This window comes from Hyla sarda, chromosome 8 (assembly GCF_029499605.1).
Source record: "Hyla sarda isolate aHylSar1 chromosome 8, aHylSar1.hap1, whole genome shotgun sequence".
NCBI classification, from domain to species: domain Eukaryota; kingdom Metazoa; phylum Chordata; class Amphibia; order Anura; family Hylidae; genus Hyla; species Hyla sarda.
In genome coordinates this window covers 185,268,287-185,285,760 of record NC_079196.1, presented here as the reverse complement: position 1 = coordinate 185,285,760, position 17,474 = coordinate 185,268,287, and the positions used below count along the sequence as shown (strand labels likewise).

The window sequence follows — 17,474 nt, the reverse complement described above, 5'->3', positions numbered from 1 at the left end:
TTTAGATAGAATTGGGGTACGCCCTGATTCCTGTTGTCCCAGATGCTCCATGTCTGATGCCCATTTACTTCATATGATGTGGGACTGTACTTCTTTAACGCAATTTTGGGCTGATGTGGGACAATTGCTTGGGAGAGTATTTGGTTGCCCGTTTCACTTGTCTGCCTTGTCATGTGTTTTGGGGTATTTGGAGGTTCTGGATGAGGATGGTGGCTTATACATTGGTACTAGTAGAATTCTATATCAGGCTCGCAAGTTGATTGCGAGCCTCTCCTCCTACTATATCCGAGCTCATTACTAAATTGAACCATATTATTAGGTTGGAGAAGGGTGTATATCTTAAACGGAAAGCCATACACAAATTTGAGCGTATCTGGGGGCCCTGGATTGACACTCCGGGTCTGCCTTCCATATATCTACGGAAAAACCCTATGGAAGTGTTGTTGGGGGGAGTGAGATGATTTGCCTATCTGTGTTTTCTGTTGCCTTTTCTGTGTCGCTTCTGTTCTGCTTGTCTTGTATGTGTTCGATGCGTTATGTCCTAATGCTGTGAAACTCTTTATGAGTTTCTGTGTACGGCCCTCTTCGTATTCTCTTGTTACCTTCCGTAAATTTGCTTATCCACACTTTGTGCGTACTCTTGTAGGTGGGGCTTTTGCTGCTATTTTGGCCTCTCTAAACCCTTTTCCCCTCTGTGTGGGTGGGGGTAGGGGGGATGGGGTTTATGGTTTTTGTTTTGTTGTCTGTTTGTAAACTACAAATTGTTTAATAAAAACTTCTGTTTTAAAAAAAAAAAAAAAGAAGTCTGTAGTCAAACAGCTCGTTTGCAGATAGTATCTAGGTTATGACATGCCCCCATAAAATTTAGCAATTTAAGCCTGTTCTCACCATATCTGGATCGTTCCATCTCCCAGGGCCAGCAGCCGGTTGTAGACTATCCTGGTTCACAGCAAACCATTCTATGATGCTCAGCACACTGTCCCATGAATCCTGAACATCATCAAAGTTTCTCCACATGTTACAGATTTCGCCCAACAAGGTGTAGTTCACCTGTCAGAATGTAACCATTAGGTTTTTAATTTCCTAGAAATAACTGAGAATTGTGGTAAGCCATGACAAATATGTTTTTGTATCCTATTGCTCACCTTTGGTGGAAGCCCTCCTTCATATGCAGGCCAGCTGCAGGAATACAGGATTGGCCTCCCAGTTGCATTTAGAGCTTCACTCATTTTAGGATATCCTGCATTAAAAATATATTAGAGAATTGAGTCTTTAAAAGAGGTACTCCACTGGCCAGCATTCAGAAGTAAATTTTCCGAACCTGTTTTCGCGCTGTGTGGGGGTCGGACACGCCCCTCGTTACGGCATGGTCATGCCCCCCTCCCATAGACTTGCACTATGGGAGTGCGAGCGATGTCCGTCATGCCCACCTCCCATAGACTTGCATTGAGGGGGCGTGCCCGTGATGTCACGAAGGGCGTAGTCGACCCACCACAGCGCGAAAACAGCGTTCGGAACATTTACTTTCTTATCATATTATCGCAGTGACCATGATAAATTTTGCGCATATTTTCTACCACCGCTTTCAGATCATGTCTAATCTGCTTCTGAGGAGCTTGTCTGTCTGTCTATTTGGCTATATTTGTTTTAGTTTTTATTTTAAGGCAAATGAATGTCTAAAAGAAGGTTTGCAAAGAGTCTCACATTTGAATAGTGGTTTACCTTTCCGCAGGCCAGGGAAAATAAAAAACTATTTTTTTTACACCTTTCACTCGTTTTTTATTAGTTATCACTTTGTCGGATATTTTTTAAAACTTGGGCACATGAAATTGGGAGATTTTGGCCATTGCTAACAATCTTATTGTTTCTTACAACTTTACCATTCCTTTTTTGTACCTTAAAAATATATCTGATTTGTTCATATAGACAACTGGCTTTACTTTTCCTTTGCATGTCTTTAAAGGGGTACTCCACCCCTAGACATCTTATCCCCTATCAGACCAGAGCAGAAGATGACCGATAATACTGATCAGCGCTATGTCCTCTGCATAGCACTGAACAGTATTAGCAATCGAATGATTGCTATAAATAGTCCCCTATGGGGACTATTAAAGTGTAAAAAAGTTTTTTTTTTTTTAATAGTTAAAAAAAAAGTTTTAAAAATTTGAAAAAAACCCTCCCCCAATAAAAACATAAATTGTCCCATTTTCCCTATTTCACCCCCAAAAAGTGTAAAAAAAAAAAAAAATTTTATACACATATTTGGTATCGCCGTGTGCATAAATATCCAAACTATTAAAATAAAATGTTAAGGATACCGTATGGTGAACAGCGTGAACGTGTAAAAAAAAAAAAAAAAAAAAAAAAAAAAAAGTCCAAAATAGCTGCTTTTTTTAATAACATTTTATTCCCAAATTTTTTTTATAAAAAATGTATTCAAAGTTTTATATAAGCAAATATGGTATCAATAAAAAGTACAGATCATGGCACAAAAAAATGAGCCTTCATACCGCCGCTTATACGGAAAAATGAAAAAGTTATAGTTCTTCAAAATAGGGGGATTTCAAATGTATTCATTTGGTTAAAAAAAAATTGCGATTTTTTTTTTTTTTAAGCGCAACAGTAATAAAAAAGTATGTTATCACGGGTATCATTTTAATTGTATTGACCCAAAGAATAAAGAACACATCATTTTTACCGTAAATTGCACGGCGTGAAGACGAAACCTTCCAAAATTAGCAAAACTGCAGTTTTATTTTTAATTTCCCCACACAAAGTATTTTTTGGGTTGTGCCATACATTTTTTGGTAAGGTGAGTGATGGCATTACAACGGACAACTGGTCACGCAAAAAACAAGCCCTCATACTAGTCTGTGGATGAAAATATAAGAGAGTTATGATTTTGTTTTTAAGGCAAGGAGGAAAAAATTAAAACGTAAAAATTTAATTGTCTAAGTCTTTAATGGACGCAGCCCATTTTCACCTCTAGGACGAAGCCCTTTTTTGCAAATCTGTAAGCTTGTAAGGAAAATGGATATTCCAAATATTTTTTTTTTTTGGATTCACATATCCAATATGTCTACTTTATGATTGCATCATAAATTGGACGAGTTTTTACTTTTGGAAGACACCAGAGGGCTTCAAAGTTCAGCAGCAATTTTCCAATTTTTCACAAAATTTTCAAACTCACTATTTTTCAGGGACCAGTTCAGGTTTGAAGTGGATTTGAAGGGTCTTCGTATTAGAAATACCCCACAAATGACCCCATTATAAAAACTGCACCCCCCAAAGTATTCAAAATGACATTCAGTAAGTGTTTTAACCCTTTAGGCGTTTCACAGGAAAAAATTCAAATCTTCATTTTTTACACTCACACGTTCTTGTAGACCCAATTTTTGAATTTTTACAAGGGGTAAAAGGAGAAAATGTATACTTGTATGTGTAACCCAATTTCTCTCGAGTAAGCACATACCTCATATTAGGGCTGGGCTGTATACCGGTTCATACCGAATACCAAATTTTTTGGGCTGCACGATATGAATTTCCCCCCATACCGCAGTTGGGCCCCTCCCCCTCGGGAATGTATTATCAGCGCAGCGCTGTCCCCACATCGGGGAACTAATCCTATGTTTACCCGCCAGCACTGTTCTGCTCCCCCCAATTAAGGATCAGCCCAGCGGGGTACTACTCACAGATGTCAAGCACTGCCATCATCCTCTTTGTTGGGGGCCACCGGGCGCTGGAACTCTATACTGTACACCAGTGATCTCCAACCTGCAGACCTCCAGATGTTGCAAATCTACAACTCCCAGCATGCCCGGAAGCCGGCTTCTTACATGACAGTGGGCTCAGCCTATCACTGGCCGGGGCGGGACATTGCTCCGGCCGGTGATAGGCTGACGGCTGTCAACATTCCAGTCCCCAGCGTGTGGCCGTAGGTGAGTTAAAAGTTTATTTTCTTTATCTTTTGCAGCCCGGGCATAGGGATACAGCGTACAGCAGTGGTCTCAAACCTGCAGACCTCCAGCTGTTGCAAAACTACAACTCCCAGCATGCCTGGACAGCCGTTGGCTGTCCGGGCATGCTGGGAGTTGTAGTTTTGCAACAACTGGAGGTCTGCAGGTTGGAGACCACTGGCGTACAGTGAGTTCCATCGCCGGTGGCCCCCAACAAAGAGGAGGAGGGCAGTACATGACATATGTGAGTAGTACCCCGCTGGGCTGATCATTAATTGGGGGGAGCAGAACAGTGCTGGCGGGTCACATGATTTTGGGGCGGGGGGTGTGAGAAAATACCGTTATATACTGTGGAACCGCCGTAAGTTAAAAAAAATACCGTGATACACATATTTGGTCATACCGTCCTCATTCTACCTCATATGTCTATGTAAAGTGTTCGGCGGGCGCAGTAGAGGGCTCAGAAGCGAAGGAGCGATAAGGGGATTTTGGAGAGTACGTTTTTCTGAAATGATTTTTGGGGGGCATGTCGCATTTAGGAAGCCCCTATGGTGCCAGAACAGCAAAAAAAAAAAAAACAACATGGCATACCATTTTGAAAACTAGACCCCTTGAGGAACAGAACAAGGAATAAAGTGAGCCTTAATACCCCACAGGTGTTTCACGACTTTTGCATATGTAAACAAAAAACATTTTTTTTTTCACTAAAATGTTGGTTTTCCCCCAAATTTCACATTTTTTAAAGGGTTAATAGCAGAAAAGACCCTCCCCCCAAAAATTTGTAACCCCCATCTCTAAGTAAGTACCCCATAAGTGGACTTGAAGTGCACTGCGAACGAACTACAATGCTCAGAAGAGGAGTCATATTTGGCTTTTTGAGAGCAAATTTTGCTCGGGAGGCATGTTGCATTTAGGAAGCCCCTATGGTGCCAGGACAGCAAAGAAAACCCACATGGCATACCATTTTGGAAACTAGACCCCTTGAGGAACATAACAAGGGATAAAGTGAGCCTTAATACCCCACAGGTGTTTCACGACTTTTGCATATGTAAAAAAAAAAATATAATTTTTTCACTAAAATGTGGGTTTCCCCCCAAATTTCACATTTTTGCAAGGGTTAATAAAAGAAAAGCCCCCCCCCCCCCCATAATTTGTTATCCCATCTCTTCTGAGTATGGAGGTACCCCATAAGTGGACCTGAAGTGCACTGCGGGCAAACTACAATGCTCAGAAGAGAAGGCATCATATTTGGCTTTTTGAGAGCAAATTTTGCTCGGGGGGCATGTCGCATTTAGGAAGCCCCTATGGTGCCAGGACAGCAAAAAAAACAAAACACATGGCATACCATTTTGGAAACTAGACCCCTCATAGAATGCAATGAGGGGTACAGTGAGCATTTACCCCCACTGGTGTCTGACAGATCTTTGGAACAGTGGGCTGTGCAACATTTTTCATATATAGGGCAACACCAGCATGTTAGTGTAAAAATGTTTATTTTTTTACACTAACATGCTGGTGTAGACCCCAACTGTTCCTTTTCATAAGGGGTAAAAGGAGAAAAAGCCCCCCAAAATTTGTTAGGCACTTTCTCTCGAGTACGGCGATACCCCATATGTGGCCCTAAACTGTTGCCTAGAAATACGACAGGGCTCCAAAGTGAGAGCGCCATGCGCATTTGAGGCCTGAATTAGGGACTTGCATAGGGGTGGACATAGGGGTATTCTATGCCAGTGATTCCAAAACAGGGTGCCTCCAGCTGTTGTAAAACTCCCAGCATACTTGGACAGTCAATTGGTGTCCAGAAATGCTGGGAGTTTTTGTTTTGCAACAGCTGGAGGCTCCATCTTAGAAACACTGCCGTACAATACATTTTTCATTTTTATTGGGGAAGGGGGTGGTAGGGGGGGCTGTGTACGTGTGTATATGTAGTGTTTTACTCTTAATTTTATGTTAGTGTAGTGTAGTGTTTTTAGGCTACATTCACACTGACGGCGGATTACACTGAGTCTCACGCTAGGAGTTTAAGCTGCGGCGGAAAATTTGCCGCAGCTCAAACTTGAAGCGGGGAACTCACTGTAATCTGCCGCCAGTGTGCATGTAGCCTGTACATTCACATGAGAGGGGGGTCAAAACTACAACTCCCAGCATGCACTGACAGACCATGCATGCTGGGAGTTGTAGTTTTGCAACAGCTGGAGACACACTGGTTGGAAAACCTTGAGTTAGGTTCTATGACCTAACTCAGTATTTTCCAACCAGTGTGCCTCCAGCTGTTGCAAAACTACAACTCCCAGCATGTACTGATTGCGGAAGGGCATGCTGGGAGAAGTAGTTATGCAACGGCTGGAGGCACGCAAGTACAACTCCCAGCATGCCAAGACAGCCTTATGCTGTTCCTGAATGCTGGGAGTTGTAGTTTTGCAAGATTTAGAGGGGTTCAGGTTGTAAATCACTCTCCAGTGGTCTCTAAACTGTGGCCCTCCTGATGTTGCAAAACTACAACTCGCACATGCCCAGACAGCAAACTGCTGTCTGGGCATGCTGAGAGTTGTAGTTTTGCAACATCTGGAGGGCAACAGTTTGAGACCCCGCATGGAGGATCACGCTCCGGGATAAGGGACCTTCGGCGCCGGTCCCTGGACAGTTCCCTAGTTTTGCCCGGACACCGATAGGTGGGCAAAGCGGGGGAACCGAACTTTAACCCCCCCCCCAGTCTGCTATCAGTCGGTCGCTCAGCCGACCAATAGCAGGGATAGGAGGGGAGGTCTGAATTGACCTGCGATTTGCGCCCATCGCGGTCATGGGGGGGCGATGTGCCGGGATGCCTGTTGCACGGGTGTCGCCACCTCAGAAACAGAGAATTATCTCACTGACGCTACACCTCCACCAAAATCCAGGAGTGGTGAGTGGCACTAAGTGCCAAACTTTCTTTCTGACAGGATCGCCGAATCTGGACATGTCTCTATAGATTGGATACAATTTTATTTTACAGATCCGGATTTGGATTCATTTTTCACCCTTTGTGGCCATATGAATATTTTACAGGAATAGTTACATCTATGGGATCAGATACATTTGTTCACAGGATAAACTGAACTGAACGGAACTGTTACATACACAATTTTGCAATAATATATTTGGGACAATACATTATTTATTCTGATAATTTTGATCTATAGGTTATCCAGTTTGCGAGATCATTTTTCATAGCAGGTGGACTGAATTTTTAGTATCTGCATTTTATTATCTGTATTTTCCATTATTTATATTATACTGATATTGGTATTCTGGAGTCAGCCTATTAACCACAACGCCCTGTGGGGGCAGATTTCCAGATATTGCATATATATCTATTTATCTTATTTCATCTTATTTTAATAAATAGTTGATTAAATAGTTGATTATATATTACTAGCTGGCAGTTTTTATATGACCTAGTGTCAAATGTCTATTGCACACTCACCACAGATGATAAGACACTGAGGACTAAGAAGTGTTTTCTTTAATCCACGTATGAGTACGTCCCCGCGCCCTGGGTCTTAAGGACCAGACACGTACTCATACGTCCTGGCGAATTTCGCATCCCGCCAGGCGGGTTGCGAAACCGGACGCCTGCTGAAATCGTTCAGCTGGCGTCCGAGGCAAACGCCGAGGGGGGTCCCAGGACCCCCACATGTCGGCGGTCGTGCGAGCGATCTGCGGTGATTCCGGTCATTCGGGTCAGTGTTGACCCGATGACCCGGAACTAGATGGTGATCGGCGGTGTACAATACACCGCCAATCACCTGCCGTTGCTGGGGAGAGGTGACAATACTGTCACCTCCCCAGCAACGCTTCTATTGGCCGGCGATCCTCTGACCAATAGTAGCGCGGCAGAGGAGGGGTTAACTGTCCCTTCCCGCTGCTGCACCCACTCTCTGTCTTCAGTCAGTGGGTGAAGCAGTGAGGAGAAGACCGTGGATCCCCCCTCGGAGCTCCGGAGCCCCCTCACCAGCCTTAGAATAGGGACAGCAGATTGCAGGGACAGGTAGGAGTTAATAAAAGTAAAAAAAGTAAAAGTAAAAAAAAAAATCCCCCCCCCCCCCCCGACCCCCTAATAGGTCCCCCAGGGTCCTTTTAGGGTCTGATCCCTTACCCCGGGTCCTATTAGGGGTTCAGGGAGCTGTGTGCGCCATCCCTTTTTTTTTGGGGGGGGGGGGGGGGCTGCAGCTCATTTTATTTTTTTTTCTATTACTGTTGTGCACTTTTACAAGCAACAAGCACCACACACTACATACTTCACCGCCCCCCCCCCCCCCCCCCCCGCACACCCCCCTCCCCCCCGCCACCGTAGAAAAAAAGGCGATGGACCGCCGGGCATTCGGCAGCAGAGGCTTACGCTTTTTTAGCCTTAGACTCCTAATCTGCCAGTGAGGACGAGGAAGATCCTACATTTTTGCGTTCTTCCTCGCCTTCCTCATCATCTAGTAGTGATGACGAGTCCCCTGTACGGCCTCCAGGCGAAGCCACGCACCCCCCATGAGAGTGACCCACAGGCCGACACTAGTACGAGTGGCAATGCCGCTCGTAATAGGAGTCCGGCCCCCCAGACAAGTGCACCGGAGCCCCCTTCCGATGACCCTGTCTGGACCCCCCCACAGGGTTATCAGCCACGGATTCCGGAGATTGTTGGCAACTCAGGAATCCGGATTGACCATGCTGGCTTCACTGATCTGGAAGTTTTTTTTTTCAGTGACAGCCTGGTCAATCACAAACAAACTTGTATGCCCAGCAGTTCATTGCTCACCACCACGATTCGCTTTTGGCCAGACCCAATGAATGGCACGCCATTGATGCAGCGGAAATAAGGACATTTTGGGGCCTCACACTGCGTATGGGCATGGAAAAAAAAACAAGTGCTCGTCATTACTGGAGCGGGGACGTCCTATCAGACCCCGCTTTACAGTATGGCGATGACATGGAGGCGGTTCGAGGCCATTCGGAAATGCCTGCATTATGCAGATAATGCGGCATGTCCGCCCCGAGGTGATCCCGCCTATGACCTGCTTTACAAAGTGAGTCCGGTCATCGATCACTTTGGTGCCAAATTTTTGGAGGCCTACGTACCGCTCAGGGACCTCTCTGTAGATGAGTCTCTCATCAGTTTTAAGGGGAGACTCATCTTCCGCCAGTATATTCCCTCGAAGCGGGCGCGATATGGCGTGACGCTCTAAACTTTGTGAGAGTACCTCCGGGTACACTTGCAAGTTTATAGTGTATGAGGGACGAGATTCCCGTATTGAACCCCCAGAATGTCCCCCCACTCTGGGTGTTAGTGGGAAACTCGTTTGGGACCTTGTGCACCCATTGCTGGATAAGGGTTTCCACGTATACGTGGATAACTTTTATACCAGCATCCTTCTGTTCAAATCCCTTTCCGCCAGATCCAAGTCCGCTTGTGGGACCGTGCGGAAGAACCAGAGAGGCCTCCCTCTAAATTTGGTCCAGATGCCTATCTCCAAGGGTGAGTCCCGTGCCCTGATCCATGATAACCTGTTGTTGGTGAAGTATAAGGATAAGAGGGATGTCCTTATGCTCACCACTATTCATGGGAATGGCAGCACCCCTGTCCCTGTGCGAGGTACCGTGGGACCGATCCTCAAGCCCGATTGTATTCTGGACTACAATCGATATATGGGGGGAGTTGATCTCTCAGATCAAGTCCTTAAGCCATAACACGCCATGTGGAAAACACGGGCATGGTACAAAAAAGTTGCGGTCTACTTGGTACAGGTTGCCATGTACAACGCTTTTGTACTATTCCAGTACGCTGGCAACACAGGGACATTCCTCCAGTACCAAGAAGAAGTCCTAAGGTTCCTGATCTTTGGCGACCGGGAAAGATCAGGCCGGACTTCCCAAGGGTCTGGAGTTATAGGCGCCAGGATCGTCCCAGGCCAACACTTTCCAGGTGTGATCCCCCACAGTGGAAAGAAGGGACGAACCCAGAAAAGATGCAGAGTGTGTAGCAGGAGGGGGATACGGAAGGACACCACATATCAGTGCGACACTTGCCCAGATAATACGTCCACTTATGGGGTACTTCCATACTCAGAAGAGATGGGGTTACAAATTTTGGGGGGTATTTTCTGCTATTAACCCTTGCAAAAATGTGAAATTTGGGGGGAAACACATTTTAGTGAATTTTTTTTTTTTTTTTACATATGCAAAAGTCGGGAAACCCCTGTGGGGTATTAAGGCTCACTTTATTCCTTGTTCTGTTCCTCAAGGGGTCTAGTTTTCAAAAGGTATGCCATGTGGGGTTTTATTTTGCTGTCCTGGCACCATAGGGGCTTCCTAAATGCAACATGCCCCCCCGAGCAAAATTTGCTCTCAAAAAGCCAAACATGACTCCTTCTCTTCTGAGCATTGTAGTTCGCCAGCAGTGCACTTTAGGTCCACTCATGAGGTACCTCCATACTCAGAAGAGATGGGGTTACAAATGTAGGGGAGTATTTTCTGCTATAAACCCTTGCAAAAATGTGAAATTTGGGGGGAAACACACATTTTAGTGAAAAAAAATTATCATTTTTTTACATATGCAAAAGTCGTGAAACCCCTGTGGGGTATTAAGGCTCACTTTATTCCTTGTTACGTTCCTCTAGTTTCAAAAATGGTATGCCATGTGCTTTTTTTTTTTTTGCTGTTTAGGCACCAAAATTTGCTCTCAAAAAGCCAAATATGACTCCTTCTCTTCTGAGCATTGTAGTTCACCCGTAGTGCACTTCAGGTCAACTTATGGGGTACCTCCATACTCAGCAGAAAATACCCCCCAAAATTTTTAACCCCATCTCTTCTATTAACCCTTGCAAAAATGTGAAATTTGGGGGAAACACACATTTTAGTGAAAAAAAATTATTATTTTTTTACATATGCAAAAGTCATGAAACACCTGTGGGGTATTAAGGCTCACTTAATTCCTTGTTACGTTCCTCAAGGGGTCTAGTTTCCAAAATGGTATGCCATGTGTTTTTTTTTTGCTGTTCTTGCACCATAGGGGCTTCCTAAATGCAACATGCCCCCCAAAAACAATTTCAGAAAAAACATACTCTCCAAAATCCCCTTGTCGCTCCTTCGCTTCTGAGCCCTCTACTGCACCCGCCGAACACTTTACATAGACATATGAGGTATGTGCTTACTCGAGAGAAATTGGGCTACAAATATAAGTATAAATTCTCCTTTTACTCCTTGCAAAAATTCAAAAATTGGGTCTACAAGAACATGCAAGTGTAAAAAATGAAGATTGTGAATTTTCTCCTTCACTTTGCTGCTATTCCTGTGAAACACCTAAAGGGTAAAACGCTGACTGAATGTCATTTTGAATACTTTGGGAGGTGCAGTTTTTATAATGGGGTCATTTATGGGGTATTTCTAATACGAAGACCTTCAAATCCACTTCAAACCTGAACTGGTCCCTGAAAAATAGTGAGTTTGAAAATTTTGTGAAAAATTGGAAAATTGCTGCTGAACTTTGAAGCCCTCTAGTGTCTTCCAAAAGTAAAAACACGTCAATTTTATGATGCAAACATAAAGTAGACATATTGTATATGTGAATCAAGAAAAAATGTATTTGGAATATTCATTTTCCTTACAAGCAGAGAGCTTCAAAGTTAGAAAAATGCGAATTTTTCAATTTTTTCATCAAATTTTGGGATTTTTCACCAAGAAAGGATGCAAGTTACCACAAAAATTTACCACCATGTTAAAGTAGAATATGTCACGAAAAAACTATCTCGGAATCAGAATGATAACTAAAAGCATTCCAGAGTTATTAATGTTTAAGTGACAGTGGTCAGATGTGCAAAAATCGCTCTGGTCCTAAGGTGTAAAATGGCCTGGTCCTTAAGGGGTTAAAGGGGTATTCCATGCAAAAACTTTTTTTTTTTTATATATCAACTGGCTCCGGAAAGTTAAACAGATTTGTATATTACTTCTATTAAAAAATCTTAATCCTTCTAATAGTTATTAGCTTCTGAAGTTTTCTGTCTAACTGCTCAATGATGATGTCACGTCCCGGGAGCTGTGCATGATGGGAAAATATCCCCATAGGAGCTGCACAGCTCCTGGGACGTGAATCATCAGAAAGCAGACAGAAAACAGCAACTCAACTTCAGAAGCTAATAACTATTGGAAGGATTAAGATTTTTTAATATAAGTAATTTACAAATCTGTTTAACTTTCCGGAGCCAGTTGATATATAAAAAAAAGTTTTTGCCTGGAATACCCCTTTAAGGGGTTAAACACAAAACAGAGAAAATGATTATTATTTTTTTTTAAACTAAGTTCTTTGGAAAGATTTTTTATTTACTATAAGGAGTTCAATAGCAAAACATTTGGACTTAAGGACTGAGGGTTTTTCCGTTTTTGCACTTTTGTTTTTTCCTCCTCACCTTTTAAAAATCATAACCCTTTCAATTTTGCACCTAAAAATCCATATGATGGCTTATTTTTGCACCACCAATTCTACTTTGCGGTGACATCAGTCATTTTACCCAAAAAATCTACAGCGAAACGGAAAAAAAAAATCATTGTGCGATGAAATTGAAAAAAAAAAACATTTTGTAACTTTTGGGGGCTTCCGTTTCTACGCAGTACATTTTTCGGTAAAAATGACACCTGATCTTTATTCTGTAGGTCCATATGATTAAAATGATACCCTACTTATATCTGTTTGATTTTGTCGTACTTCAGGAAAAAATCATAACTACATGCACGGAAATGTATACGTTTAAAATTGTCATATTCTGACCCCTATATCTTTTTATTTTGGGGAGGTATGAGAGCTCATTTTTTGCGCCGTGATCTGACGTTTTTAGCGGTACCATTTTTGTATTGATCTGACTTTTTGATCGCTTTTTATAAATTTTTTCATTATATAAAAAGTGACCAAAAAGAAGTTATTTTGGACTTAGGAATTATTTTTGCGCATACGCCATTGACCGTGCGGTTTAATTAATTATATATTTTTATAGTTCAGACATTTATGCATGCGGCGATACCACATATGTTTATATTTATTTTTATTTACATGTTTTTTTTTATATGAGAAAAGGGGGGTGATTTGAACTTTTATTAAGGAAAGGGTTAAATCACATTTATTCACTTTTTTTTTGCAGTGTTATAGCTCCTATAGGGACCTATAACACTGCATACACTGATTGCCAGCACTGTTCACTGCAATGATCAACGTTATCGGCGGTCGATTGCTCAAGCCTGCATCTCAGGCTTGGAGCAATCATTCGCCGAGGGGACACGCTGGAGGCAGGTAAGAGGACCTCCGCTCGTGTCCAAGCTGATCGGGACACCGCATTTTCACTGCGGTAGTCCCGATCAGCCCCGCTGAGCAGCCGGGCAGCTTTCACTTTCGTTTTAGACGCGGCGTTCAACTTTGAACGCCGCGTCTAAAGGGTTAATAGTGTGTGGCACCGCAATCACTGCCGCGCGCTATTGGCCCCAGGTCCTGGCTTCAGATACATGCCGGGACCGACCCGATATGACGCGGGGTCACCGCGTGACCCCGCGTTATATCGTGGGAGCCGGCCAAGGACGTGAATATACGTCCTTGGTCGTTAAGCGGTTAATAAGAGTGCCCATTTAACAGTAGTCAGGCAGCTGCTGCCAAGGCAAATTAAATCATGAGGTGCATCAAAAGGGGCACAGATACCCAAGGCAAGGAAATAATTCTACCGCTGTACAAATCACAAGTCAGACCACACATGGAATACTGTGTCGGGAAGGAATTCCCCCTGGCATGGGGCAATGGACATCAGCCTCAAGTTTTTTTTTTTTCTTTTCTCTGGACCAACACAGTAGGGACACAATAGGGATATAGGTTGAACTTGATTGACTCTGGTCTTTTTTTCAACCTTATAAACTATGGGGGAGATTTATCAAAGCTGTCTATGTCCCGCTTCAATATAGCCCAAACTACAGAGGGTTAGGCCGGTCTATTGTGCGCATAATTTATCAAAAGGCGCACGGCTCTTGATAAATTCTGTGCACAGACTTCAGGATCTATGGTTTAGACTGTATTTAAACCTGCTCCAGTATGGTCTGACATTTCGGCGTACTTTCAGCCGATGCGACTTGTCGCTTTTGATAAATTCAGCACCAATGCATTTTTTCCGTCTGAAATAGACTAGAATGCATCATGTTCTAAAAATCCTCTAAAGTAAAAGTCGCAAAAATGTCGCACATATTTAGACTGCGACTTTCTGTGCGACAAATTTAGATGGGAAAAACAGTCTAAATCCTTTTCTAAATCTCCCCCTATGTATCTATTTTATTCAGGAACAAAGTGTCATGGCAAGCATAAAAACTGGAGTGCAGCAGCGACTGGGTGCCATCAAAACAGAAATAACAGGGAATCAGGGTTTACGGCAACCAGAGGCATTTAACAGAAAAAAAACAAATTCATGCCAGGAAAACCCCTTCATTGGCTCATAAGGTATATATCACGTTTACTATCTTATTAACGTGGGCTCAGTAGTTAGCACTGTTGTCTTGCAGCACTAAAATCTTTGGGTTAAATTCAAACAACAACATCATTTGCTTGTATTTTGTATTATTTTCCTCAATGTACATCGATGTCAAACATGCTGATAGGTTAACTGGCTTCAATGCGAGTGTACCTGAGATACAGAAATTTAACTGTGAGAACACATTGGAGACAGGAACAAATGGGGGTGATGATAATCTTTGTAGCTGGGGACATACCTAAAGCCTTTTCTGAGGCATTTGAGTAGCAGCCATCAAATTTTAACATGTCAACTTCCCATGACGCAAAGGTGTCAGCATCAATCTTGATAGTGTCCAAAGTTGTCCCAGGATAGCCGCCACAAGTATAATTACCCATATCAGCATATATACCCAGCTTCAGACCTCTGGCATGAACCTAAGAAGTATAGAATTGATTTTATTGTGCCAGTCTGCATTTACTCCTATGAATCACTCAAACCTTTTATCCAAATTCTACAGGATTTCCCATAACAGAATAATCAGATTTAATTAATCTACTTGTATGCCAAACAGAGATCTTAAATATTCAACAGAATGTATTATCTAATAAAGACAACCCACTCTCTTAAAGGGGTTATCCACTATAAGGTGATTTTAGTACGTACCTGGCAGACAGTAATGGACATGCTTAGGAAGGATCTGCGCTTGTCTTGGGGCTAAATGGCTAAATTGTGAGATTACCATAACGCTAAGGCTATCTTTTTGTGAACAGGATATTTCCTGTTGGAGTACAGTCTCTTAAACTACATATCCCATAGTTTAATGTTTGTAAGTGTGAAGTCACTTTCCTTCCTCCCTCCCACTTTCCTCCCTCCTATTGAAACACAAATGAGCTCATTCCATTCAAAAGACTGGTGTTTTCTAACCAGGGTGCCAACAGCAGTTGCATAAATGATTTCTCTTCCATCCTGCGGTCCCTCCACCCATTGAACAGGACAGACACCCTTTGCACACCTGACTAGTGAGGTCACGTCTTGACCCACTGCAACCTGGGAAAACCCGAGACCTGAGTAATTTTGTATGCTGTTAAAAATAAATATTGGTGCAAAAATCACATAAGAATTGCGAGATCACCATCACACACAGGTACATACACTATATTATGAACTACACTAACTTTACAGCCCCTGTAGCATAGTCAAATAAAACAAATTCTTATAAAATCCCCTCTAAGGTAGCAATTACTGCCGGTCCAGCACCATGGACGACCACCCCCCCCATAAAATGTTTTCACACTGTATATATGTTAATGTTACTTACATAGTCTGCAAGGGCCTTAATACCACTCGGAAACCTGTCTGGATCAGGTTGGAGTCGTCCATTAGAATCTCTTTTCCTCAGGGCCCAACAATCATCGATGCTGATGTAAACGTAACCAAGCTCTCTCCATCCACTGTCAACCATTTTATCTGCTACACTCTTTATTAGATTTTGACTAGAAGTTATAACAAAGAATATTATAAATAAAAGCCCTGAAATAAATATTCATATACAATTAAAAGAAATTGTGTGATCAGTCATGACCCCTTTAATATCACTGCTTCAGCAGAACATGTAGTAGATGGTTTGGTATTTTACAGATTTGTTATATTACTGAAGTAGCGTGTAATCTAAAGTACCCCTTTTAATATGTTTAAAAAGGTATATGGATGTACTAGAGGTCCACTACTGGCAATAGGAGGCTGCTGTGCCTTGACTTGGGGTTGGAGAAAACATTTATAGGTCACACTTAGCAGATATGATTTAAAACTTTAAAGTCCATTTACGCACACACTATTATATATATATATATATATATATATATATATATATATATATATATATATAGTTAGTATGTGTGTGATTTCCATACTGTCTCTTGCCATCTTATTGTTAGGTTTTATTTTTATTTAATAAAGTGCCTAGATATTTAGGGATATTAGGTACTAACCCAACCTTTCTTCACCTTAGACCATCAGCTAATATAAGCATTACCCGCTTAACACTCTAGTCCACCTGGAGTACGAAAGGGATAGTTTCCATAAGCCAAGGCTTGACAAATTTTTTATGAATCTAGGAGCCAGCAAAAAAAGTTAAAAGCCAGGACATAACATTACGTAACATCATATGATCAGCCATTAGTGTCGTCTTATCTCTCCCCTGTGTGACAGTTATTAGTGTCCCCTCAACTGCCCGTGTCAGTCATTAAGTGTTCCCTAATCTCACCCTGTGTCCGTTATTAGTATCCCCTCATCTTTCCCAGTGTCAGTTATTAGTGTCCCCTCATTTCTTACAGTGTCACAGTTATTAGTGTCCCCTCATTTCTTACAGTGTCACAGTCATTAGTATCCCCTCATCTCCCCCCCCCCCCAAACTTTTAATTGCCTTTGCCTCCATTCCCGCATTGACTCCTTCTTCTGCCTGTGGTCGGCGCACAGGTGTTCGGCAGATGAAGTCTTCAGTCAGCGCTCTGGTGTTACAGGAGCAGCAGATGTCACGTGACCGTCACAGCCAATCAGCAGCCTCGGCAGTCACGTTTTTTGTACTTCTAAGTATGGAGTGTGACCGCCAAGGCCTTTGAGCTCTCACCTGACACCACTGCGCATTTAACAGCAATGCCGACCTCAGTCAGAACGGTGGATCAGTGTGGAAATGAAATGAGTAAAAAAAAATTTTTTAGATGAACTATCTACTGTATATTGGGAAGACTGAAAATAACCTAGAAGCCACCACAAAATGTTCAATTGCCATGGCGACCTAGTGCCTGGGATTTGTGAAGCCCTGCAATAACCCCAAACCACTAATGTACAGGGTGGGCCATTTATGAGGATACACCTTAATAAAATGGGAATGGTTGGTGATATTAACTTCCTGTTTGTGGCACATTAGTATATGTGAGGGGGGAAACTTTTCAAGATGGGTGGTGACCATGGTGGCCATTCTGAAGTCGACCATTTTGAATCCAACTTTTGTTTTTTCAAT

The 17,474-nt window shown here is 42.6% G+C and overlaps 1 protein-coding gene across 3 annotated transcripts in view; it reads right to left on the bottom strand.

Annotated features, from left to right (window-relative positions):
• NAGA (alpha-N-acetylgalactosaminidase) overlaps nucleotides 1-17,474 on the bottom strand; it is a 54,165-nt gene that overhangs the window by 18,572 nt on the left and 18,119 nt on the right. For all 3 annotated transcript variants that reach the window (XM_056537141.1, XM_056537143.1, XM_056537142.1), the window contains exons 3-6: nucleotides 15,774-15,948; nucleotides 14,712-14,889; nucleotides 1,146-1,240; nucleotides 889-1,050 (exon numbers count right to left, since the gene is read on the bottom strand). In XM_056537141.1, the coding sequence (XP_056393116.1) occupies nucleotides 889-1,050; nucleotides 1,146-1,240; nucleotides 14,712-14,889; nucleotides 15,774-15,948 (610 nt within the window). The remainder of the gene's footprint in view (nucleotides 1-888; nucleotides 1,051-1,145; nucleotides 1,241-14,711; nucleotides 14,890-15,773; nucleotides 15,949-17,474) is intronic.